We start from the raw sequence: 23,679 nt of genomic DNA on the forward strand, positions 1-23,679 counted from the left end.
AATGAAAAGTTCCCCAAACCCTGTGACCCCTTTTCACCATTGAGACTGAAAATTAAAAGTTCCCCAAAACCCTTTGAGCCCTTTTCATCATTGAGACTGAAAATGAAAATTTCCCCAAAACCCTGTGACCCCTTTTCACCATTGAGACTGAAAATGAAAATTTCCCCAAAACCCTGTGACCCCTTTTCACCACGGAGACCGAAAACCCCTGTGGATGAAAAACCCCGGAGCCCATCCCGGTCCTGTCTGGGCACAAACAGGGAAGAGGATCCTCCCCGTTGCGCCAGCAGCGAGCACGGGATGCAGGAGGGGTCGAGGCACGCGGGAGCACGCGGTGGGCGCGGGGGCCGCGTCACAGCCCACCCGCCATCTGCCGCCGGCGGCGCGGGGACGCGCCGGAGCACGCGGTGGGCGCGGCACGTGGCACCCACACACCCACACACCCCACAGCGGGTGCTCTCCCGGCTCAGAGACACCTCAGAATAAAGGTGTGGGGAGAGAAGCCACCTGCAGGGTCCTGGGGGGCACAGGGCTCCGAGGCCACCACCCACCGTCACCAGGAGAGGGTCTGGCTGCTCCTCTGTTGGAATTCCCGGCTCTGCTCCGTCGGAACCCCAAGGATGGGGGTCCTCCCTTAGGACTGGGGTCCTGGGTGTTTTCCCACCCAGTCCAGCCCCATCTCGGACGCTGTTTTGCCGGGCTGGAAGCAAAGATGCCGGGGCTGCCCCCGCTCCAAGTACAAGGGTATTTATTTCATGGGTACAAGAGAGAGACAGCACCTTGTGTGTGTTGGGCTCTTCCCGGTTACTGGTTTGTACATTCAGAGCTTTGGCCGGGGCAGGGGAGGGCAGCGGGTCCTGCTCGGCCCCCCCAGCGCCGGGGTGGGCGGCTGCCAGCGGGGACCCCCCCCCGGTGCCCCCGTGCCGTGGGCGCCCGAGCCCCGGGGCCCCGTGCGAGCGTGTCTTGAGTGCTGAGGTTGGCTGTGTGCTCGTCCTCCGTGCAGTCTGTGCGGGGCAGCGCTCCCCGCCGTCCTCCCTGCCCTCCTCCTCCTCCTCCTCCTCCTCCTCCCCCTCCTCCTCCTCCTCCTCCTCCCCTGCCCGCGGCGGGGCCGGGACCCCCGGCCCTCATTTCCTCGTGTGCAGCGTGTCCTGGAACTTGGTGCTGGTGTAGCGAAGGTGGAAACCCTTCTTGTTGATGGTGTCGTCCGAGTGGAAGCGGATCATCACCGAGTCTCCGGCCGAGTAGACCTCCTCGGGGGGCTGCGGGGGTGAGGCGGGGGGGGCTCAGATCCACCAGCACCCCCGGGGTGGGAATCGTCACGCCAGAGCGAATTCCCGCAGGGATTTCTCTGCACCGCTCTGGCTCGGCCTCATCCATCCCCCTGCACCCTCACTCCTCACCCCCCGCCCCACCCCGTGCCCCCCTCTCCGTCCCAAGCTCACCCCGGACCCGCAGAAGCGGCCGAGGCGCGGGGCCGTCCCGTCGTAGCCGTCGAAGAGCTCCATGTAGTCGTATCCGCAGTCGGCCTCCTCCTCGATCTCGAAGGTCTGGAAGATGAGCTCCACGCCGAAGCCCTCCTCGGCCATGATCACCCACTCGCAGTCCGAGCCCCCCGGGTAGTTGTTGTCCCCAAATTGCGCGTGGGAGTACAAGTCCTTGGTCTTCACCTCAGCACGCACCTGGCCCCCGCACACTGCGGGAGGAGTTGGGGTTCAGGGGCGCCCGCGCCGCTGCCCCCACCCCACCACCCCATTCCCCACGGAGAAAGGGTACCTGTGGTGTGGGTGGCCTCGAACCCCTTCTTCTGGACGGAGTTATCGGACACAAACTTGAGGAACATCTTGTTGCCCGAGGAGACGATGGGCTCGGGCTCCTTGGCCCCACAGAAGCGGCCGAGCGCCGGGGCCTTGGCGTCCTTCCCGTCGAAGATCTCCAGGTGGTCGTAGGTGCATTCCTGCTGCGCCTCCACGTCCAGCTCCGAGAAGGTCTGCGGAGGTTCCGGGTGAGGCGGAGGCTCGGCAGAGGGGACCCCCAGTGCCACCCGCACCCCTCAACCCCTACCAGCTTGACGCGGTGCCCCGGCGTGGTGCTGATGGCCCAGGTGCACTCCTTCTTACTGGGGTATTTATCGGGCCAGTTGGGGCTGGTGATGGTCCCCGAGACCGACGTCACCTTGTGGTCACAGCCGGCTGCCGGGACAGCGAGGAGGGGTCACGGATGCACGGATGGGGGGGTTCCCATGGGAATTGAGGGGCGCTGGGACGGACCCACCTTCCTTGCAGTCGTGCTTGTTGTCGTGCAGCACGAAGCCGCTGCGGCACTGGCACTCGTAGCTGCCGAAGGAGTTGAGGCACTCGTGCTGGCAGCCCCCGTTGTTCTTGGAGCACTCATCCTTGTCTGGGAGAGAGCAGAGGGACGGCTGAGCGGGCTGGGAACGCCCGGAGCGATGCATTCCCACCCCAACACGGCCCCGAAGCCCCCAGCCCCGCTGCCCTCCAGCCAAGCAAGCGACCCCGGGCAGCAGCAAGCAGCTCCAGCACCCCGCTTCCAGCTCCGGCCCCCGGCGGGGAACGGGACGGCTCCTCCTCTCCCGTGGGCTCACCCATGGGTGCCACCATTACCTGCTGCCGGGACGGACGGGGAGAGGCAGAAAAACACACAGTGACAACCAAAGGTGCGCAAGAAAGACCAGGACGCGGGAGTCCCTCTTTACTCATCGATAGGAAATGTCACAGACACGGTAAAAATTGGCGGGGAGGGGGGGTGTGGGGGGAGGGATTAAAAAAAAATAATAAAAAATAAACCAAGGTCGGCTGGTCAATGGCAGAACCGAGGGGGTGGGGTGCTCGGAACCACCAAAAAAAAAAAAAAAAAAAGGGGAAAAAAAAATCAAAAAACCCAATAAAAATAAGGTCAACAACCAGTTCTGTCAAGCAAAAGGCTGCCGGCGCCGGCAGCACGGCTCGGCTCGGCTCGGTCCCACCGTGCTCCCGCACGGCTCCGGGGCCGCGGCGTTCCTGAGAAAGACGGAGAGGACGGAGAGGCTCAGGAGGGGCCCCGCGGCCGCTTCAGCGTGCGGGACTTCAGGCCGGGCAGGCGAGATTTCGGGGGCTGCAGCTGCTGCTTCTTCTCTGCGAAGAGAGAGGGAGACGAGGGGGGGAGCGATGGGGGGGCGGGGGGCGGCGGGGGCGGCGGGGGGGGACATGCGGAGCGGCAGCCGGGGGAGCAGCAGCGGGGGGACCCCCGGGAGCCCCTCTGCGGAGAGGAAGAGGAGGAGGAGGATGAGGATGGGCTTTGGGTGGGTTCCTAGGGGTCTCCAGTCTAGGAATGGAAGTGGAGGGCTTTGGGATCACGCCGAGCCGGCCGGATTTTGGTGTTTTTTTTTTTTTTCCCACCACCTCGCCAGCCCCTCCCCGAGCCCCCCCCCTCCCCGTTCCCAAAGACCCCTCCACGTCCCCTCACTCCCCCTGCCCACGGGGAGGTGTTCGGGGGAAGCCAGCGGCAAGCGGGCACCAGCCCCCCCCTCAGCGTCCCGCTCCGAGCTCACAGCGATGCCGGAGAGGAGCCGGGATCCCTCCTGGAGCCAGCGGCGAGGGGGGGGTCCTGCCCCGGCCCCCCCCGGCCCCGCGGCCGCCTCTCAAGCGGAGGCTGTAACCTGACGTCTCCTCGGTGTCAGGGAGGAGGAAGCGAGGCTCGGAAAAGGCCCTTTTGGGTTTGGGAAGGGGCTTCTGGGCTCAGAGCATCTCCAGCACCGCGGGGGGAGCTGGCGGGACGGAGGGAGCCTGGGCGGGCGAGACGAGAGCGGGAGAGAGTTTGGAGGCGGAAAAAGAACCCCACGGGGCTCGGCGTCTTTTTAGCAACCCTCTACCAGCCGGCACCGCCGGGCGCTCACCCTTCTCCCCCGAGGGCTCCGGGCTGCTGACCGCCCCGCAGCCCCCCGGCAGCGCCTCTCCCCCCGCTGCGGACCCCCCCAGAGCCGGGGGGAGAGCCGGGGTCCGTACCTGCACGCCGACACCGCGGAGGATCCCCGGGCGGAATGCGCGTCCCGGCCCGCCGGGAGGAGGAGGAGGAGAAGGAGGAGGAGGAGGAGAAGGAGGAGGAGGAGGAGGAAGGGGTCACGTCTTCACCGGGGGAAAAAAACAAAAAACAAAAAACAAAAAACCGAGCGCCCGGAGGGCCAGGCTGCCCGCGGCACCCAGGGACTCGTCCGGGGCACGGGGACCCTCCGCGGCTGAAAAAGAGCCGCACGGGAGAGGTTTTCGAGCCGGGGAGCAACCCCCGGGGGGACCAGAGGAGGGACCCCGCCGTGGCCGAGTCCTCCGGGGTGGTCCTGCTTGCCGGGAAAGCCCGAGACCTGAGCAGGGAGAGGTGGAGGAGAGGTTCTGTCGGTCTATCGTCACCGCAAATCCCAGCGGGATGAGGGAAAAAGAGGGAAAAGGGGAGAGGAGAGGAGGCCGAAGTGCTCCGGGGGGAGACTCACCCGGCTGCCCCGCGGTCCCGCTCGGCCTCCGGGCTTCCCCGAGGAATCGCTTTGCGGAGGGTGCCGGCTCCCGACGGCTGGGCCCCCTCGGGCCGCCCTACTCGCCTTGGTTTTGATCGAACGGATAAAGCAAAGACACTCCACCCCCGGCGGGCTCCGGGGGGGATCGTGCCGGTCCCGCTGCCCCTCAAAAACGGAGCCAAAACGCAGCGGGAGGCTCAGGGCGGGGTCCGGGAGGTGCTGCGGGTCTCTCCCGGCCGGGATGGTGTCCGGGGCCGTGGCAGCTCCCGGCACAGCGTCCAGCCCCGGCTGCTCCCAGCAGTTTGGCTCCGTGTCCCCATCCCTACCCGCAAGACCCATCCGGAGGTGACACCGTCCCCTGGGAGAGGAGAGCTGGCCCTGGGGCGGGCGGGGAGAGGCGGGTGATGGATTTTGGGAGGAGGGATGGCTCCGGGGGGAGCTCAGACGCGGCCGGGTGCTGAGGAGGGAGCCGGCGCCGTGCAGCGGAGCGGGGAGCAGCAGCAGCAGCAGCAGCAGCAGCAGCAGAGCGGGGTGTCACCGTCCCCCCACCCTGGGAATGCCACCCGAGGGGTGCAGCACCCGGCGCCGAGCACATCCCCGTCCCCAGCTGAACCCCTGGCCATTTGGGGACCCCCACCTCTGAAGCAGGAGCCAATCATCCCCCCCCCCAAAGAGGAAAAATCCTCCCAAAACGCGCTGCCCGCGGCTGGAGGGCTTTGGGACCGGGCGCTGCACCCCCGGCGCGGGCGAGGGGAGCGTTAGCGGCGGTCTGGGGGCGCGGGGGGTCCGGCTGGGCGAGGGAGGGCAGCGGACCCCCGTGCTGGGGCCGGGCAGCTCTACCTGAGAAGAAATGGGCTTTGAAGCCCTTCTTGGAGACGGTGTTGTCGGACTTGAACTCGATCCTCATGTTGTTGTACTGGGAGGTGATGACCTCGGGCTTCTCGGCGCCGCAGAACTTCCCGTGCAGCTTGGAGTCGGCCGTGAGCCCGCTGCGCACCTCCACGAAGTCGTACTTGCACACCTGGGGAGGGGGGCGACACGGGGCTGGGGACACGGCGGTGCCACCGCGGGGGCGGCGCCGGGGGTGGCACTTGGCACAGAGAGAGAGAGAGAGAGAGAGAGAGGAGCTGCTTTCCCCCTCCCCGGCTCACGTCGTTGCCCTCGGTCTCGAAGAAGTCGAACTGCAGGGAGATGCGGTACTGGGTGGGGGCCACCAGCTGCCAGATGCAGTTCTTGTTGGGGGGATACTCCTTGGGCCAGCCCGGGCTGGTGATGGAGCCGTTGAGCTTGGTGAGGAAACCTCCGCAGGCGGCTGCAAGGGCGGCACCACCCAGCGCCCGTCACCTCGGCGGGGCCGGGGGCGCGGCGAGGGCGGCTTCGGGGGTGGTTCTCGGGGGTCGCTCACCCTCGCAGCGGCGCTTGTCGGACGCCAGCTCGTAGCCGGGGTCGCAGGCACACTTGTAGCTGCCCAGGGTGTTGACGCAGCGCTGCTCGCAGCCGCCGTTGTTGGGGCGGGAGCACTCGTCCATCTCTGGGCAGGGCAGGGCAGGGCAGGGGGGCAGTGAGAGGCCGGGGGGGCTGTGACCGCCCCCAGAGCCCCCTTTCCCCCCGGAGCACCGGGGCTGTGACCGCCCCCAGAGCCTCCTTTCCCTCCGGAGCACTGGGGCTGTGACCGCCCCCAGAGCCCCCTTTCCCCCCGGAGCACCGGGGCTGTGACCGCCCCCAGAGCCCCCTTTCCCCCCGGAGCACCGGGGCTGTGACCGCCCCCAGAGCCCCCCTTTCCCCCCGGAGCACCGGGGCTGTGACCGCCCCCAGAGCCCCCTTTCCCCCCGGAGCACTGGGGCTGTGACCGCCCCCAGAGCCCCCTTTCCCTCCGGAGCACCGGGGCTGTGACCGCCCCCAGAGCCCCCTTCCCCCCCAGAGCACCGGGGCTGTGACCGCCCCCAGAGCCCCCTTTCCCCCCGGAGCACCGGGGCTGTGACCGCCCCCAGCACCCCCTTTCCCCCCGGAGCACTGGGGCTGTGACCGCCCCCAGAGCCCCCTTTCCCCCCGGAGCACCGGGGCTGTGACTGCCCCCAGCACCCCCTTTCCCCCCCGGAGCACCGGGGCTGTGACCGCCCCCAGAGCCCCCTTTCCCCCCGGAGCACCGGGGCTGTGACCGCCCCCAGAGCCCCCTTTCCCCCCGGAGCACCGGGGCTGTGACCGCCCCCAGAGCCCCCTTTCCCCCCGGAGCACCGGGGCTGTGACCGCCCCCAGAGCCCCCTTTCCCCCCGGAGCACCGGGGCTGTGACTGCCCCCAGCACCCCCTTTCCCCCCGGAGCACCCCCCCAGCGAACCTTTGAAGAAGTTGACGGCGAACCCGGCTTTGTTGATGGAGCCGTCGGAGACGAATTTCATCCAGAGCTTGTTGGAGGTGCTCTTGATGTCGTCGGGTTTGTCGTAGCCGCAGTAGCGGCCGATGAGGCTGCTCGAGTCGCTGCTGCCGTCGCGGATCTCCAGGTAGTCGTAGGCGCAGCTGTCGTGACGCTCGATCTGGTGGAGGGGGTGGTAGAACCAGGGGTGGGGGTTTGTGCCAGCACCCCTAAACCCTTCCTGGTCCAGTTGTGCGGGGAAACTGAGGGGGGAAACGATGCTTTTGTGTATTTCGGGTTCTGCGCTGCCCAGGTGCAGCTCTGAGCTCACACTCAGGGTCACTCAGCTCTCTGCACACAGCAGCGACACAAAACAAATCCTGCTCCTGCTGCACACCAAGGACAGCTTCCAGCCCCAAAGCACAAACAGCAGTGGCTGGAGGGAGGAAGGAGAAGGATGGGAGCTCACAGCCTGGAGCTGGGATGGGACAATGAAACCCCAATGTGAAAATGGACCAAAATTTATAAAAGCGTGAGGCCTCATGACCATTTGTCCATTTTGTGACAATATTGTGAAGATTTTGTGTCCATTTTGGGTCCATTTTGGGTCCATTTGTGACCATTTTTTGACCATTCTGTGCCCATTTTGTGTCCATTCTGTGCCCATTTTGGTTCCACCTTGGATGTGTCCCTGCCCAGGCTCTTGTCCTGCCCAGGCTTTTACCTTAAAGGCCTTTCAATAAATCTCTGCTTTATTCTCCAGCTCTGTCCAGTCTCTGTTCCAGCTCAGCCTTCCCAAGGAATCACAGAGGCCGTGCCGAGGGATGCAGCAGCCCCCAGCCCATCCCGAGGGACCCCTGGGATGAGGAGATGCCCCCTCCCCAGCCCCAGGGGTGGGACGCTGACCCACCTCGAAGGACTGGAAGGTCAATCCCACGTGGTAGCCCTCGGACACGGTGATTTTCCACACGCACACCTTGCTGGGCCGGTAGTCATCGGGGTAGTTGGGGGACTGGATGTGGCCGTTGTCCTTCTTCACGTCCCCCCCGCAGATGGCTGGAAGGGAGGAGCAGCGGCCTGAGCCCCCCCGGGCCCCACGCCCACCCCTGGGACCCCCTGCTCCCCCCTACCTTCGTAGACGGCGAAGAAACCTTTGCCCACCCAGTTGCTGCTGCTGCGAAACTCCACCCAGAGGCGGCTGTCGGTGGAGACGATGGGCTCGGGCAGCTTGTTCCCGCAGAACCTGCCTGGGGAGGAACGGTGCTGGGCTGCCGTGCTGGGGCCCTCCTCTTCCTCACCAACACCTCCTCCTCCTCTTCCTCACCAACACCTCCTCCTCCTCTTCCTCACTGCCACCTCCTCCTCCTCTTCCTCACCAACACCTCCTCCTCCTCACCGCCACCTCATCCTTGCTACCACCTCCTCTTTCTCCTCACCAGCACCTCCTCTTCCTCATCACCACATCTTCCTCCTCACCACCACCTCTTCCTCACTGCCACCTCCTCCTCCTCCTCACCAGACCCTCCTCCGTGCCCTCTCCTCTTTCTCATCACCACCTCTTCTTCCTCTCTGCCACCTTGTCTACCTTACCATGGCCTCCTCTTCCTCCTCATGACCTTCTCCTCCTCACCACCACCTCCTCCTCCTCATCACCACCTCCTCTTCCTCACTGCCTCCTCCTTTTCCTGCTTACCAGCCTCCTCCTCTTCCTCACCACCACCTCCTCCTGCTCCCTGTGACGCCCCTTTCCAGCCTAAAGCCAAAAGCTGCTTCTCCCTCCACCTCCCCTCCGGCTTTTGTGGCTGTTTCACTTCAGCCGGTGGCTCCAGGGCCAGCTGGGATTTGGGGAACACCCAGTCCACGGGGGACGGGGCTGGGACCCCGGAATCTCCCTGGGGAACATCCAGCTCCTCGGGGCGGGAGCGGGACGCTGGCATCTCTTGGGGAACACCACGGGGATGGGACGGGGACGCTGGAATCTCCCTGGGGAACATCCAGCTCCTCAGGGTGGGAGCGGGACACTGGCATCTCTTGGGGAACACCACGGGGATGGGACGGGGATGCTGGAATCTCCCTGGGGAACATCCAGCTCCTCGGGGTGGGAGCGGGACACTGGCACTCCCTGGGGAGAGACGCGCCAGCCAGCTGGATCCTCCAGACCGGTTTCACTGGCGTGGGCCAAACTGGGAGCTCCGTTCACCCCAATAACCCCTCCGGAGGGGGTGTAATCCCCCCCGTCCCCAGGATTTTGGGATGTCAGGCAGGCAGGGAGAGAGGCAGAGGGAATCCCCCGGCCCCGCTGCCGGCCCCGGCGGGCAGGAGGAGCGGGCAGGAGGCCCCGGGTTGTTACCTCGCAGCGTGGCCTTTCTCCAGAACCCGTCTCTCACCTCCACGTAGTCGTACCAGCACAGCCGGCTTCGGTACAGGTCCAGGGTGGTGAAATTCAGGATGATCTGAGGTCGGGAAGGAGCAGGGAGAGCGTGGGGTGAGATCCCCACACGCCCACATCAGCCGGGAGCCAGGGGAGAACCTGGCGGAAGCCCAGGATGGGATTCTGGGGTTCGGAACACCCCAAAACCAGGCTGGGAGGAGGGAGAGGAGGGCTGGGAGGGCGCGGGAGCGCTGACGCCGGTGGTCAGCACCTTCTCTCCGGGGGTGACGGAGATCCTCCAGACGCAGTGCATGTGCGCAGAGTATCCGTTGGGGAATTCCGGGGAGGAGAAGTTGCCCTGGCTGTCCTGGAGCGTCTCCCCACAGGCTGCCCAGGGAGAAAAGCGGGGTTCAGACCCTCCAGCACCCCCATCCCCAGCGCCCTTTTCCCACCCCGATTCCCAGCCCCAAACACCAAAAAAACCCCCCCAAAAAACCGCATCGCCGCCATCCCTGGAGCGACTCCGGCTCCGTGGCTCCCCTCCAAGGGCCCTGCCGGGGGGCGGCAGCACTGTGACCCCCCGTGCCACGCCTGCAGCTGGCCCAGCGCTGCCATCTGGAAGCCACATGCCCGCGGCACACGGAGCTGCGGCTGCCGGGGGGCCGAGGCTGCCGCCCCCTCCCCACCCCGCCAGATGAAAGGTGCAAAGCAGGCCGCTGGAAACCTGGGCTCGCTGCCTTCTTTCCTCTCCTGGCTTTGAGATGGAAACAAAAGAAAGGGAAAGTTGTGATCCAGAGAGGCTTTTTTTAGGGGGGGCTTCTCTTTTTTTCTTTCTCTTATTTTCTCTTTCTTCTCTTTTTCTCTTTTCTTTTTCTTTTTCTTTTTCTCTTTATTTTTTTCTTTTTTTTTCTTTTATTTTTCTTTTTTTTTTTTCCTTTTCTTTTCTTTCCCTTTCCCTTTCTCTTTCCCTTTCCCTTTCCCTTTCTCTTTCCCTTTCCCTTTCCCTTTCCCTTTCCCTTTCCCTTTCCCTTCCCCTTTCCCTTTCCCTTCTTCTTTTCCTTCTTCTTCCTCTTTTTCCTTTGCTTTCCCTTGCTCCAAACCGATCGCTTTTCCTGCTGCCCTGGGGCCCCTCACAAAGGCGTCCCTCTTCCAGGCCGCTAATTAGCAGCTGGAATTAAGCGGGGGGCGTGCGGGGAGCCAAACTCCCTGCAGATCGTGTGCCAGCCGCCCCCTCCCCGCTCCCGGGACAACGCCACGGCCCCCGAGCCCCCCGGGGTGACAGCAGCGGGCTCGGTGGGATCAGGAGCTCCGGTCCCACCTCATCCAACCCCCGCCAGGAGCAGGGCTGGGGTGCAGGAGGCTCTTGGAGGATGTTGGTGGGGTCAGGGGACGCTCTGCTCCCGGAGGATGCGCTCGGGGGAACGGCCTTTGGAGGATTTTCCAGCGGGATGATTTTGGAAGATCCTGTGGGGATCTGCTCTTCCCCTGAAGGATCCTTTGGTGGGAATCCTCTGGGGAATCCTCTTTGTAGGGTTTTTTTGGGGGGTGCTCTCGCAGGAGGCTCCGGGGGGAGATGCTCTTTGAAGGATTTTCTTTTGGGGAGATGTTTTTTTCTGAGAGATGCTCTTTGGAGGGTGCTCTGGGAGGATTTTTATGGGGAATGCTCTTGGGGCATGTTCTTGGAGGATGCTCTTTGAGGAATTTCTTTGGGGGATGCTCTTGGAGGATGCCCTTTGGGGGATTTCTTTGGGGGATTATTTCTGGGGATGCTTTTGGAGGATGTTCTTTGGTGGATGCTCTTTGATAGATTCTCTTTGGGGATTTCTTTGGGGGATTATTTCTGGGGATGCTTTTGGAGGATGCTCTTTGGGGGATTTCTCTGGGGGATTATTTCTGAGGATGCTTTTGGAGGATCCTCTTTTGAGGGCCGCTCCTAGCAGATGCTCTGGAGAGGATTTTTTGGGGGGCAACGCCCTGGGGGGATGCTCTTTTCTCAGAGGAGTGGAAAGAGAGTTCAGCCAAGGACACCCTCACCCAGGCAGATCCCGCTCACAGCCCCCCAAAATACCGCAGGTGGAGGAACCCACCTTTAGCACCTTTAGCAGCGAGGACCCCAAACCCACCGGAAACAGCGAATCCATCCAGCGCGACGCCACTTTCACCAAGATTTGTGCAGAAGCCGAGCGTTTCCCGGGAAATACGACCCCGGGGGCGCTCCCTGGGGGCGCTGGCACTGACCTGGGCAGCGGTAGAGCTTGCGGGCCTGGGCGATGTCCCCTTTGCTGAGCCGTGTCCGCTGGCCGATGGCGGGACGGACGCCGTTCACGTCGTACTTGGGCAGGATGGTGTCCAGGAAGATTCCCCTGGGGCAGGAGAAGGGATGAGCAGGGTGGGAATCACCGGCCCTGCGGCCTCTTCCCCTCAGCAGCGCCGCCGCCGCTGCCACCCGGGGGGGAAGGATGCTAAAAACAGCCTGGCTAATTAAAAGCAGCCCGGCTAATTAAAGCCTGCGGGCCGGTGAGTCATTGGGGACGTGTCCCCTGCGGAGGTGACCGCGGGGACAGCAATTCCCTGCTCTGGGAAGGGACGCTGAGGGGTTTCACCTCACCCTACACACCAATTCCCTTTTTCCGAGGGGATTAACTCCGTCCGCAGCTGGTGACCACCCTCGGGGCTTGGGGACGCCGTGCCATTGTCCCCAGGAGGTGAGGGGACAGCAGGGGACAGCCCTGGCCGTACCTGGAGAAGGTGTTCCTGGCGTAGTGCATGATGCTGTCGAAGTCGTAGGTCTCCCCCAGCGACTCCACCTCCTCCGGCTCCATCTTCAGGAAGTTGTACTCCTGCCCTGTGGGGGACAGGATGGGGACGCTGCCAGGGGCACCCCGGCTTCGGCAGCACCCCAGCGCAGCGATGAAGAGCAGGAGGAGGAGGAGGAGGAGGAGGAGGGAAGCTCATCCCCACCCGGCTGGATGTTCTCCCGGATGATGGAGACGTGGTCGTCCCGGTCGGGGCGCGTGTGCTCGTGCCAGAAGCCGATGACGTGGCCCAGCTCGTGCACCACGATGCCGAATTTGTCGCAGTTTTTGCCGATGGAGATGGCCTGGGGTCCCCCTCCCCTGCGGCCCACGTAGGAACAGCACCTGGAGGGGAGGAACCAGGTGATTCCCGTCTCTCTGGGGGTGCTGAGGACATCCCGGTGTTCCACAGGGGTCCCACGAAATATTGGGAGTGTGGGGACCCTCCCCGACACAGGAATGCCAGGCATCCCGCCCAGGTGAGGAACTCAAATCTCAGCTCTGCCTGGAAACGGGGAGAGCCCAGCTGCCAGCACGGGATGGCTCAGCGCGGCTCGGCACGGCTGCGCCGGCCCCACATCCCGCTCCCATGGGTGCCCACCCCGCTCCCCGCACCCATCCTCGCTCCCGCCCCGCACCCGAGCCGCTCCAGCCCCGTGCTCTGCACCCACGCAGGGGCTCCCGTTCCAGGGGAAATCCTTCTCCTACACCACCATCTGCCTGGCCGGGGCCGTGCCCTGACGCGTGAAGACGCCGAACCCGTCCAAACCCCTGTTTCCTTTGGCACCGGCCCCGCCGCAAGCCCGGGCCGGCGCCGCGCCACCGACCTCAGCCCCCGGCGGCGAGCGCCGAGCTCCAGCACCTCCCTGACCCCGAGAGGACGAGTCCCCCCCTACCAAACCAGACCCCCGGGGACGCGTCCCGGGCCGTACCCGCAGGGGCGGTAGGTGAACACGATGTAGCTGTCCTCGTCGTTGCGCTCCAGGAAGGTGACGCAGGTGTGCTTCTCCCAGTGCCGCATGGCCTGCCGGAAGATGGCTCGCTGGCTGCCTGTGGATGGGGCGGCGGCGGGTCAGCCCGGCGGGGAAACCGAGGCACGGCAGCGCCGGGGCGCCCCTCGTCCGGCCGTCACTCACCGCTGAAGTTGCCGCTGATGACGTAGGGGATGACCCCGTCCGGCCACACTCGCTCCGGCCTGGACGTGGCGGCGCGGCGGCTCCGCGCCCGCTGCCGGCCGCGGCTGCGCCCGGGGGGGCCCGGCCGGGGGTGGGTGGCGTTGCTGCCTGTGGGGGTTCAGGGGGGTCAGCATCTGGCCGGGGACGGGGCAGGCACGGGGCGTGGGGGGCCTGAGGGATACCTGAGGGCTCGGAGGGCAGGCGGGTGACGGTGTGACGCGCCAGGTCCACCACCCGCTCCACCTGGAAGAGCTGCAGGTCCTCCTCGTCCAGGGCGATGTCACCCAGGAAAGCGGCTGGGAGGGGAAGAGGAGGGGTCAGCCTTCCTTCGTGGATCCCAAATCCCATCGGGCGCCTCTCCCCGGCCCCTCCGCACCTGGCAAGCCCCGAAGACAAAGGCAAACCCTTCCTCCCCTTCCTCCCCCTCCTCCTCCTCCTCTCTCTCTCCTTCAGTTGAGCGCAGCGCTGGCCGGGCTCCCCTCGCTCGCCAGCAGCTGGAGCCAGCCCCGCTCTCACATCTGGATCGCATAAAGCCCATCCATCACTTTTTAGGGTTTCTATTATTATTATTATTATTTGCGTTGCAAAACCGCCTTTTTATCCCCCCTCCCCTCCGCTTTTGCTGGCTTTAGCACCCCCTTCCCGCCCGGCTCCTGCCCCCCCAGGCCAGTGAGAGCTCGGACAACCCCGGGACGCTGCAGCCAGCGACCTCTGAATCATCTGCCAGAGCCATATGGGCCGGGAATCTCCCGCTGCGCCCAGCAAAACCCAGCCGGGGCCCGGCCCCTCCCTCCAGCACCGGGCGAGGGGAGATGCTTCAGCATCACGGGGCTGGAGGACATCGCCCCGCACAGAACCCTTCCTCCTGCTCTCCTCCTCCGTTCCTCGGCTCCTCCGTGACTCGGAGCCGCGGGACACGCGCGGCTCCCGGCGCTTGGCCGGCCCCGAGCCCCGGGGACGCGGCCGCTCCTGCGGGAACGCCGGGGCTGGCTGAGCTCAGGCAGCGGCTCCGGAGGTGGCCGCGGTGGGGTGGAGCGGGAGAAAGGCGTTCCTCACCGGTTTTGGGGGTGCCTGGGCAGAGCAGAGGGGTGTCTGGAACCCCCCTGGCCTCGCCATCCCTTGGGAAGGGCAGCGGTGGGGGAATGGGGTGGCCGGAGCAGCTCGGGGGACGAGGGCGAGCGGAGCCAAGGTCGCGCTCCGAGGGCTTAGCGAATGGATCCCAAAAGAGCCACTAATTATGAAGGCGAGGCGGGACAATTAGGAAAACCCTGAGAGGTCCAGAAAGCCGGCACGGGGTGAGAGGGACAGCCTTGGGATCAGAGCAGCAGGCTGGATCCCATCCCTTCCCACGGCACCGAGCCCAGCGGCGGCGTGGAGCCCTTTGGGGTGAAAGAGCCGCGTTTCGGGGCTGCCCCCAGCGCCGTCCGGTGCGTGAATCCCACCGGGGGAAGCTCCGGGGTGGAGAGCAGACCTGCGGCAGCGCCGAGGGAAGAACAAACAAGCCGGGGCCGGCACCTCCCCTGGCAGCGACCTGCGGCTGGCACGGCCAGGCTGCAATTTGAGGGCAGAGCAGAGGCAGGAGCCGGCCCCGGCCTCCCCACACCCTCCCCGGGGCTGGGAGAGACGTGTCCGAACGGGCAGCGCGGGGGAGGACCAGGGCCGGGGAGAAGGACGAGCATCCCGTGCCAAGAGCCGCATGGAAAGACAAGGGAAAGTAAGCTCGCTTACAGCGCAGCAAGCGCCGGCGGAGCCAAGTGATATAGAAACCATATGTGAGGGATTTGGGAGACGTGAGAGAGCCGGGCAGCCCGGCCCGGGGATGGGGAGCTGCTTTTTCCTGGAGGTTTCAGGCAGCTGGGCTCCTCCAGAAGCCCCCCAGCCTCGGGGGTTGGTGGGCGGTGGCTCCCGGAGGGACAAGCGGGGCCCCGGGGTGCCCCGGCAGCGATCCCTGTTCGGACACGTCAGGGCCAAGCCCAGAGTGTGCGATTGAGAAACTTCCAGGTCGGTTTGGGCTTCGGTCACGTCCTCCTCCCACTCGCTCCCTGTGCACCCGCGGCGCCAGGTGACACGTGGGGGAGTTTTGGGGGGGGTCTCTGCTTGCCAAAACCCCCCAGACGCTGTTAATCTCCCCTGGGGGCTTCACTGGGGACACTGCTGGCGCTTGTCCCTTCCCTGTTCATGGGAGAGGTGGAGGAGACTCCCTGCAAGCAAAGGGGACCCCTGTAAGAAAAAGGGACCCCCTGCAAGTGAGGGGAACCCCCCTGCAAACTGTGGGGTGGGGGTCTCTCTGCAGGAGAGGTGCCAGCGCTGTCCTGGGCACAGCACAGGCTGGAACAGGGGGAAACAACCCCCAGCACACCCCCTCACCCCGCCAGGAGACCCCAAACCACGGGACAGGGTTTGGAGGTGTCCCGGTGTCCCCGAGCTGTTCCCAGCCGGGGGCTGTGCCACAGGGGCTACGCTCAGCTCGGTCACCTCGGGGGCAAGGTCCGAGCCACGGCGGTGCCAGGGGGAGGATGAGATGCCAGAGGTGGGGATGCAGTGCCAGGGGGAGGATGAGATGCCAGAGGTGAGGATGCAGTGCCAGGGGGAGGATGAGATGCCAGAGGTGGGGATGCAGTGCCAGGGGGAGGATGAGATGCCAGAGGTGAGGATGCAGTGCCAGGGGGAGGATGAGATGCCAGAGGTGGGGATGCAGTGCCGGGGGCAGGATGAGATGCCAGAGGTGGGGATGCAGTGCCAGCAGGACGCCAGCTCCAAGGCCAGGCGTGGGGCACGCAGCAGTCCGGAGTGAAGCAAGGGAGAGTGGGATCACCCCAGCTCCACCCCTGCACATCCCTGCCACCCCCCAGAACACAAGCAGCCCTTCGGGAGCCGCTCCCACGGAGCTCTTCCCCCTCGGCAGCCGGGAGATAGCTCAGCCCCGCTCTGTTGTTTGACTTTTTTTTTTTTTTTTTTGCGCTGTGTTTTCATTCGGGTTCTCGGAACGGTGACGTAACCCCCGGGGGCTGAAGCTTTAGACAAACAAGGTTTTTCATTCGGACCGGAGCCAAAGCCCTCAGCACCCCATCCCGATCCTACAGGCACCTCCTGCCCGCTCAGGGCTCCGTGGATCCCTCTCCTCCCTGCCCGGGATGCGGGAGCTCGGCATCCCCCACCCCCGGGCGAGCTGAGCGGCGCAGGGGGTGCCCACGGGCCCGGCATCGCTGGGAATCGGGGATGAGCCCGCCCTGGGGTTCCCACCGAGGCTGGGAACCGCGCTGCAGGGAAAATGCGATAACACAAGCGGTGGGAAGAGGCCGGGGCGCGAACGCGATGTTCTGGTGAGCCGGGAAAAGCAAACAGAGCCGCGGGGAAGCCTTGGCAGGGCGGGCGGCAGATAAACAGGACAGGATCAGATTCCAGGGCAGTCTGGGGCAGAGCAGGCTCCGTGTGTGGTGCGGGGCAGGGGGACACTCATCCCTGCCAAGATCCCACTGAAAGGTGGGAAAGATCCTTCCTCATCCTTGTGTGGGTCTCACCATTCCCTGAAGGACTCTGGGCAGGGGGGATCCTCACCTTTGAGGATGGGTGGGAAAGATTCTCATCCTTGTGTGGGTCTCACCATTCCCTGAAGGACTCTGGGCAGGGGGGATCCTCACCTTTGAGGATGGGTGGGAAAGATCCTCATCCTCGTGTGGGTCTCACCATTCCCTGAAGGACTCTGGGCAGGATTATCCTCCTCCCTGTGAAGATCCCACCAAAGGATGGGAAAGATCCTCATCCTCGTGTGGGTCTCACCATTCCCTGAAGGACTCTGGGCAGGATTATCCTCCTCCCTGTGAAGATCCCACCAAAGGACGGGAAAGATCCTCATCCTCGTGTGGGTCTCACCATTCCCTGAAGGACTCTGGGCAGGATTTTCCTCATCCCTGCCAAGATCCCACCAAAGGGCACCAGGTGGGAAAGGCGCTGACCCCTGCGCAGGTCCCTGGAGCCCTGGAGGGCCCGGAGCAGGAGGGGTTCTCATGGCTGCGAGTGTCCCGGGAGATCTCAGAGGGCACAGCGCAGGATGGGGAGCACCCGCCCGGCCCCGCGTTCCCTCCCCGGCTCAGCAGCTCCATCCCAGCCCCCGTGGGAACGCCGAGCATCCCTCCCGGCGCGGGCAGGATTTGGGATGTGGAAGGAAGCAGGGATTGAGCTGCTCTGGCCTCAGGCCGGGAACGGGGATGGAAGCGAAATCTGAAATCGGCCTACTCCGTCCTCAGCCGAGCTGCCCTAAAGCCACGGAGCCACCGGAGCAGCATCCCGCTGGCTCCCAGAGCCCTTAAATATGTGAGGAATGCTCTGCGCACCGCCCCTCGCCCCCGCACGCCGGCCCAGCTGCGCGGCAAAACGCGCCGGGGCCGCGGCCCGACGAGAGGAGAGACCCCCCCTGCTCCGGGGGTCCCCCCCGGCCCCGGGGGTCTGCCCTGCCCGCAGAGCTCGGGGACGGGACGGCGTGCGAAGGTGGAAGGACGCGGAGCGCCCCGGGGCGCCCAGGACAGCGGGGACGGGACGCAAGGGAAGCAGCCCCCGTCCCGCCGCCCCCCGGCACCGGCGCGGCCCCTCTGCCGGTGCCCCTCGGAGGGGGAGCAGCCAGGCTGGAAAACGCCGGGGCGAGGAATATTTGCTTTCCCCAGAGCACCTTCCGAGCGGAGCAGCAGGCACAAAGCAGGAATTCAAGGCTCGGAGGCCAGGCTGGGAGCCAGGCCAGATCACGGCCCCCGCGCAGGCGGCGGGGAAACTGAGGCACGGGGGGATAGAGCCGGTCAGCACCGCGGGGGAACCCCCCGAGAGCTCAGATATCGCTCACTGCCGTCCTCCACCTCCTGCTTCGCGGCTGGAGCATCCTTCTCCGAGCTGGTGGTTTTGGGAGGCCCGGGGCTGTGCCAGCACCCGGCACCGGGCACGCAGCAGCTGGGGAAGGCGGAGAGGCTCAAACACAACACCCGAGCTGCAGGGATGATCCCTATCCCGAACTCCCTGCGGTGCAGGGCACCTCCTCTCCCCGCCAACGCTTCCCTGAGCACCCAGAGCCAAATTCCCTCCCCAGCCCTGGGCACCGGCGTTCAGGCTCCGAGCCCTTCGCCTGCTCCCGGTGATGAAATGAGCACCGCGGAGCCTCCTAATAAACATCCCGGGCAGCGAGCGAGTTCCAGGGGCAGGAAATGTCCATCCGGGGGCAGCCTGGGGGTGGGAGGGATGGTTGGATCGCTCCAGGGAAGCGTTTTCCTTCTGCTCCTCTTCCGTGACAGCAAAAGGAGGAAAGAGCCTCCTGCAGGGCTCGGTGTGGAGGACGCCAAGCCTGGGGAAGGAGCGAGGTCTCCCCTCGTCCTCTCCCCAAAGCCGGGTCACCGAGGAAAACACATCCCGGGCCAACAGCGCCAGGCCCTGCGAAAGGGAGAGCTGCTGGGAAGGGAAACAGTTGGGAATTGCACGGCCAAGGGGATGTCGTTGTCACTTTGGAGAGGAGCCTGGTGACAGCGGGAACGGGGAATGGAGGCAGGGATGTGGCCTGACACCCAGCTGCTGTCCCTGTCCCCGGCTCTGCCAAAGGACATCGGCTCCCGAGGGTTCTCTGGGCATCCTCGCCATCAGCAAACGTCCCCTCTGCCGCGCTTCCTGTCCCCAGCACGCCTTCACCCCTTCCCGAGGCTGCTCCCGGCTCCCTGATAAACCTCCTGAGGCTCGGGATAAACCCTCCCGGCTCCCTGACAAACCCTCCAGCCCCCGGGGTGTTCCCACCGCCCTCCCCACGCCGTTTGCCACGCAGATCCTGCCGGCATCGCCCTCCCGCAGCCCTCGGCCAGGTGATCGGCGGGCAGGATGCCGAGGGAAGCTTTTCTGGACTTTTTTTTTTTTCTTTTTTCTCTCTCCAGAGACCTCCAAAAATCCTCAGCAAAACCACAGGCAAAGCAGGAAGACACGTCGCTGCCCGGAAAACACCCTTCTCCGCGAAAAAGAAGTAAAAAATTTTTTAAAAAATAAAAAAAATCGGGGAAACCCCAGGGCGAATCATTCTCCCTCCTCTCTCCCCGCATCCCCTCCCGGCTGCTTTGTTCTCCCCGGGTCTCCCCCGTCCCTCCCGGCCATGTGTTTCCCAGCCTCGGCGGAGCGGATAAAACCTCAGGAAGCGCCGTTCTCCCCCCTTGGGCACGACCCGGCGGCGTGAATCAGCAGCCGAGGCGTTTCCCAGGAGCCGGGGAAGGGAGGGCAGCGAGGAGCCGAACCCTCCAGCCCGGCCTCGCCGTGGCACCCCGGGGCCCCCGGCGGAGGATCCCAACGGGTGATTACACAAAGATAAAGGCAGATCCCGGGATGGGCCGCACATTTCCAAGGTTTGCCGAGCCCCGAAGCGCCAGGCCTCCCGCCGGCTCCGCGGGTGGATTTTTTTTTTTAATTTTTTTTTTTCTTTTTTTTTTTTTTTTTACCCGGCATGAATAAGTGACATATAACGGCTGGAAAAATATTTTCGGGCAGCTTGACAAGTGTGACTGCAAGCAGTAGCCTGGGCTGGCTACGCCTGGAAAGTGTAATCTAGGTGAAAATCCGGAGAACTCCAGGCACGGCTGGGAAGCTCCTGCGGCAGGGGAAGGGGGCTCGGACCCCCCGACCCCAGCCGTGCGTCCCGTGGTTCTGCCGTGCAGGTGATGCTGAGCTCCCCGTGGGAGTTTGGGAGAGGAAATCACCCCAAACACCAGCTTTGGAGGGGGTTCTGCACCCCCGCGTCCCTCTCCTCACGGAGCAGGGTGATGGAATGCCGGGCAGGGCGGGGTTCAGTTTAGCCAAACACCCCCAAAATGCGGATGTGGAGCTGACTCGGGATACAGGACGGGCTCCATCCCACCCTCCTGGGTGCTGGGGGCACCCAAGGGATCCCGGCTCCCACCACCGAACTGCCCAGCCATCCCTCAGCTGCGCCGGGACGAGCCAGAGCGAGCCCTGGGGCGGCTCTGCCGGCACAGCCGGGGGCGCTGGCAGCGATTCCAGCCGCTTTTCCCAGCCGGAGATCCGAGCCGGATCTGACCCTGCGGCCGCTCCCGGGCACCGAGACCGGCCCGTGCTGAGCGGGTGAAGGGAAACCGAGGCCACGGCCGGTTCCTTCCTCCCTGCCTGCCCCGAGGGCTGGATCTCCCGGCGGTTTCCCGTGCTTTTGGCACCCTCGGAGGCTCTTCCCCTTCCGCTGGCACCGCTGCAGACGGGTGGCATCACCGGGGTGGCCGCGGGCAGCCGGTGGCCTCAGGATACCTCTGGCACGAGCGAGCACAAATCCCTCTCCCGGTGATTTCCCTGCCCGCAGCCACGGCCCTGGCAAAACTTTTGTTGGTGTTTGGTGGTTTCTGGCACGGCCCGGAGCTTGGAGCGGGGTGAGGGGGGGGGCTCAACACCCCAAAAAAAGAACCGTGGGGGGTTCAGGGGGAAGCCACGGGGGAGGTCAGGAGGATTTCAGGGGATCCCGGCTCCCCGGAAATCTGAATTTCATCACCTCGGTGTCCTGCGGAGCCAAAGGAGGGCCAATCCCCGGCTCGCTGGATGCGTGGCAGGGCCTGATCCCCCCAGCCCAGCCCCGGCTCCCCAGGAAGAGCTCCTGGAATTAAATCCAATCCCACCAGGATCTCCTAAAGGCAGGACGGGGATGGGGAGGGGGCGGCCCCGGGGAGGTGAGGGGGGGTCTCGGGGCGCACAGGAGAGGGGCGAGGAGGGGACAGCGGCAAAGCCAGCGCTCTTTGAGCCGGGCTGAAGCCTCGGCTGCGCCGCTCAGCTGGAGGAAGCGGGAGAGGAGGGAAGGCTCCAGCCGGCTCTGCCCGGACGGTTTTGCAAGCTTTGCTGTTTCAGCCCGGGAGGGCAGGAAGGGAAGGATTTTTGGCCAGAAAAAAGCCCTCGTGTAGACAGAGTTATATCAACAACTGCCGCCTCGCAGCGCAGACAATGCCAGTACAGAGAAACGTGATCCCCCCACGCCAGACCCCGCCAGACCCCGGCCCTCAGGCTCAGCCCGGCACGGCCCTCCCGTGCCTCAGTTTCCCCCCTCCCCGAATCCTCCCACCCGCTTCAGCCCGCACTGGGACACAGGGATTTTGCCCCCCGCAGCACCCAGTTTGTTCCCAGCCCTTCCAAAACCTGGGGAGCAGCTCCGGAGCCCCTGTCCCGGCACAGAGGGACCCCAGCCCGGGCAGCACCTCCCGGGAACGAGCTTTGGCTGCGAGCTGGGGGAGAGGGCGAAAGCCGAGGGGCGCGGAGTGCGGGTTCGGGGATGGGGGTGCAGGATGGATCCGGTGGGATGGGATGGAGAGGGGGGCTGGGATGGGGGGGCTGGGGGCTCCCCGCCGCCTTTGACAGCTGCCAGTGCAGCCAAGACCGGGGATAAAAACGCGGGGTGCCGGGCCAGCCCCCCCTGCGCCTCACCCCGAGTACAACCAGACGCATCCCGGAGCGGGACCGGCCGCTGCTCCTCCGCTCCCCCCCCAAAATCCCGGGACTCCCCGGCCCGGGGCGGCGGAGCCAAGCTCGGCCGTGCGGAGCCCCGAAGTGTGTGCGGGGCACGCTCAGGCTCACCCAGGCTCACCCAGGCTCACTCCCGCACCGGCGGTCCCGCCGCCCCCCCGCGCTCCCCTTTGTCCGCCCCCCGCTCCCCGCCGCGCATCCCCCCGCTCCTACCGGCTTTGCAGGGGTCCTTGTAGTCCAGGGGCTCCTCGTCCTCCTCCTCTTCCTCCAGCACGTAGGAATAGTCCGGGAAGCGCAGGGCCCGGGCCAGGAGCAGGCAGAGGAGCAGCCCGCAGCTCCGCAGCCCGGCCATGGCTTCGGCCGGGCTTTCTTTTTTTTCCTCTCTTCCCTCTTTCCTTCCCTTCTTCGATTTTTTTTTTTTTTTTTTTCCCCTCGCTCTCTCTCCCTCTTTTTTTTTTTTTTTTTTTTTTCCTTCTTTCCTTTTTTTTTTTTTTCTCTTCTTTCTTTTCTTTTTTTTTTTTTTTTTTTTTTTTTTTTTAGGGAAATGAGATCTGGCGGGGGCGGGTTCAAGCGCGGAGCTCGGCCCCTGCAGCCCCGGGCGCAGGGCTGGGAGCGGGGCCAGCGCCGGGGGGGGGGCGGCGGGGACGGGCTGTTGCGGGGACCTGGCCCGCAGCCCCCGCTCCTGCAGCCCCCGAGCCGCGGCTGTCCCGTCCCGTCCCGTCCCGTCCTGAACCCCCCGGGTCCCCTCTTGTATCTCCCGGTACCGATCGGGCTCTCTCCGGTACCGTCCCATAACCCCCGGTACCGATCCTGGTCCCCCCGGTACCCACCCTGGTCTATCCGGTACCGATCCTGGTCCCCCCGGTACCCACCCTGGTCTATCCGGTACCGATCCTGGTACCCCCGGTTCCCATCCTGGTCTATCCGGTACCGATCCTGATCCCCCCCGGTACCGATCCTGGTCTCCCCGGTACCGATCCTGGTACCCCCGGTTCCCATCCTGGTCTATCCGGTACCGATCCTGGTCCCCCCGGTACCCACCCTGGTCTATCCGGTACCGATCCTGGTACCCCCGGTACCCATCCTGGTCTATCCGGTACCGATCCTGGTCCCCCCGGTACCCACCCTGGTCTATCCGGTACCGATCCTGGTACCCCCGGTTCCCATCCTGGTCTATCCGGTACCGATCCTGATCCCCCCCGGTACCGATCCTGGTCTCCCCGGTACCGATCCTGGTACCCCCGGTTCCCATCCTGGTCTCCCCGGTACCAATTCTGATCCCCCCCGGTACCAATTTTGGTCCCCCCGGTTCCCATCCTGGTCCCCCGGTACCGATCCTGATCCCCCCCGGTACCGATCCTGATCCCCCCCGGTACCGATCCTGGTCCCCCGGTCCGATCCTGGTCTCCCCGGTCCCGATCCTGGTCTCTGCCGGTCCGGTTCCGTTTTCCCCGTTCCGATCCCACCCCCGCCGTGGCCCCGCTCCGTTCCCATCCGCTATTCCCGGTGCTCCCCCCGTTCCCCACCCGCGGTCCCCCAGCCCCGTTCGTGCCCCCCTCGGTCCCGTCTCGTGTTCCCCGGTACCGATCCAGGATCAATCCTGGCCCCCCGATATTCCCGGGACACAAAATTCCACATCTCCGGCAGGGGTCTGTCCCCTTGGGTGCCATCCCGTGTCCCCCGGCACCAATCCCGCACCCCCAAATTTCCCAGTCCCGCTCTGGAACCCCACATTTCTCACCCTGCATTCCCCACATTTTCCAGTCCTGGACTCCCAGTCCTGCACCCCTGGTCCTGTACCCCTCATCCTGCACCCCACATCCTGAGCAGCCCCCCAAGAAACTGCTAAAGAACCCTGGGAATGGTGGGCAAGGAGCCCAGGAGTGGGACGAGCACCCCAGGAGCGGGATGAGCACCCCAGGAATGGGATGAGCACCCCAGGAACGGGATGAGCATCTCAGGAAGGTTGGGTGAGCACCCTGAAAGTGGGATGAGCACCCCAAAAGCTGGGCAAGCACCC

General features: G+C 65.1%; 1 protein-coding gene across 2 annotated transcripts; it reads right to left on the minus strand.

Annotated features, from left to right (window-relative positions):
- Positions 1–1,090: 1,090 nt before the first annotated feature.
- On the minus strand, positions 1,091–22,044 carry BMP1 (bone morphogenetic protein 1). 2 transcript variants are annotated; one of them, XM_040087664.1, is made up of 20 exons: positions 21,873–22,044; positions 13,376–13,489; positions 13,155–13,301; positions 12,951–13,068; positions 12,185–12,363; positions 11,963–12,068; positions 11,462–11,586; positions 9,495–9,610; positions 9,203–9,305; positions 7,983–8,099; positions 7,763–7,908; positions 6,838–7,033; positions 5,907–6,032; positions 5,653–5,813; positions 5,342–5,522; positions 2,272–2,397; positions 2,062–2,189; positions 1,774–1,987; positions 1,443–1,693; positions 1,091–1,259 (listed from the first exon to the last, which is right to left on the minus strand). In XM_040087664.1, the coding sequence occupies exons 1-20, from the start codon at positions 22,009–22,011 to the stop codon at positions 1,125–1,127; spliced, it is 2,928 nt and encodes a 975-aa protein (XP_039943598.1). In that variant the 5' UTR covers positions 22,012–22,044; the 3' UTR covers positions 1,091–1,124. The 2 variants fall into 2 exon arrangements, with proteins under 2 accessions (XP_039943598.1, XP_039943599.1); XM_040087665.1 differs by lacking the exons at positions 1,091–1,259; positions 1,443–1,693; positions 1,774–1,987; positions 2,062–2,189; positions 2,272–2,397 and adding an exon at positions 2,968–3,131.
- Between the last annotated feature and the right edge of the window lie 1,635 nt (positions 22,045–23,679).

This window comes from Hirundo rustica, chromosome 28 (assembly GCF_015227805.2).
Source record: "Hirundo rustica isolate bHirRus1 chromosome 28, bHirRus1.pri.v3, whole genome shotgun sequence".
NCBI classification, from domain to species: Eukaryota; Metazoa; Chordata; class Aves; order Passeriformes; family Hirundinidae; genus Hirundo; species Hirundo rustica.

Coding starts and splice junctions, on each gene's coding strand:
- BMP1 (XM_040087664.1), bottom strand. CDS start 22,011: ATGGCCGGGCTGCGGAGCTGCGGGCTGCTCCTCTGCCTGCTCCTGGCC. Junction 13,069..13,154: donor CATCAGCGGCAACTTCAGCG/GTGAGTGACGGC, acceptor CCCCATCCACAG/GCAGCCAGCGAGCCATCTTC. Junction 12,069..12,184: donor CCGGGAGAACATCCAGCCGG/GTGGGGATGAGC, acceptor TGTCCCCCACAG/GGCAGGAGTACAACTTCCTG.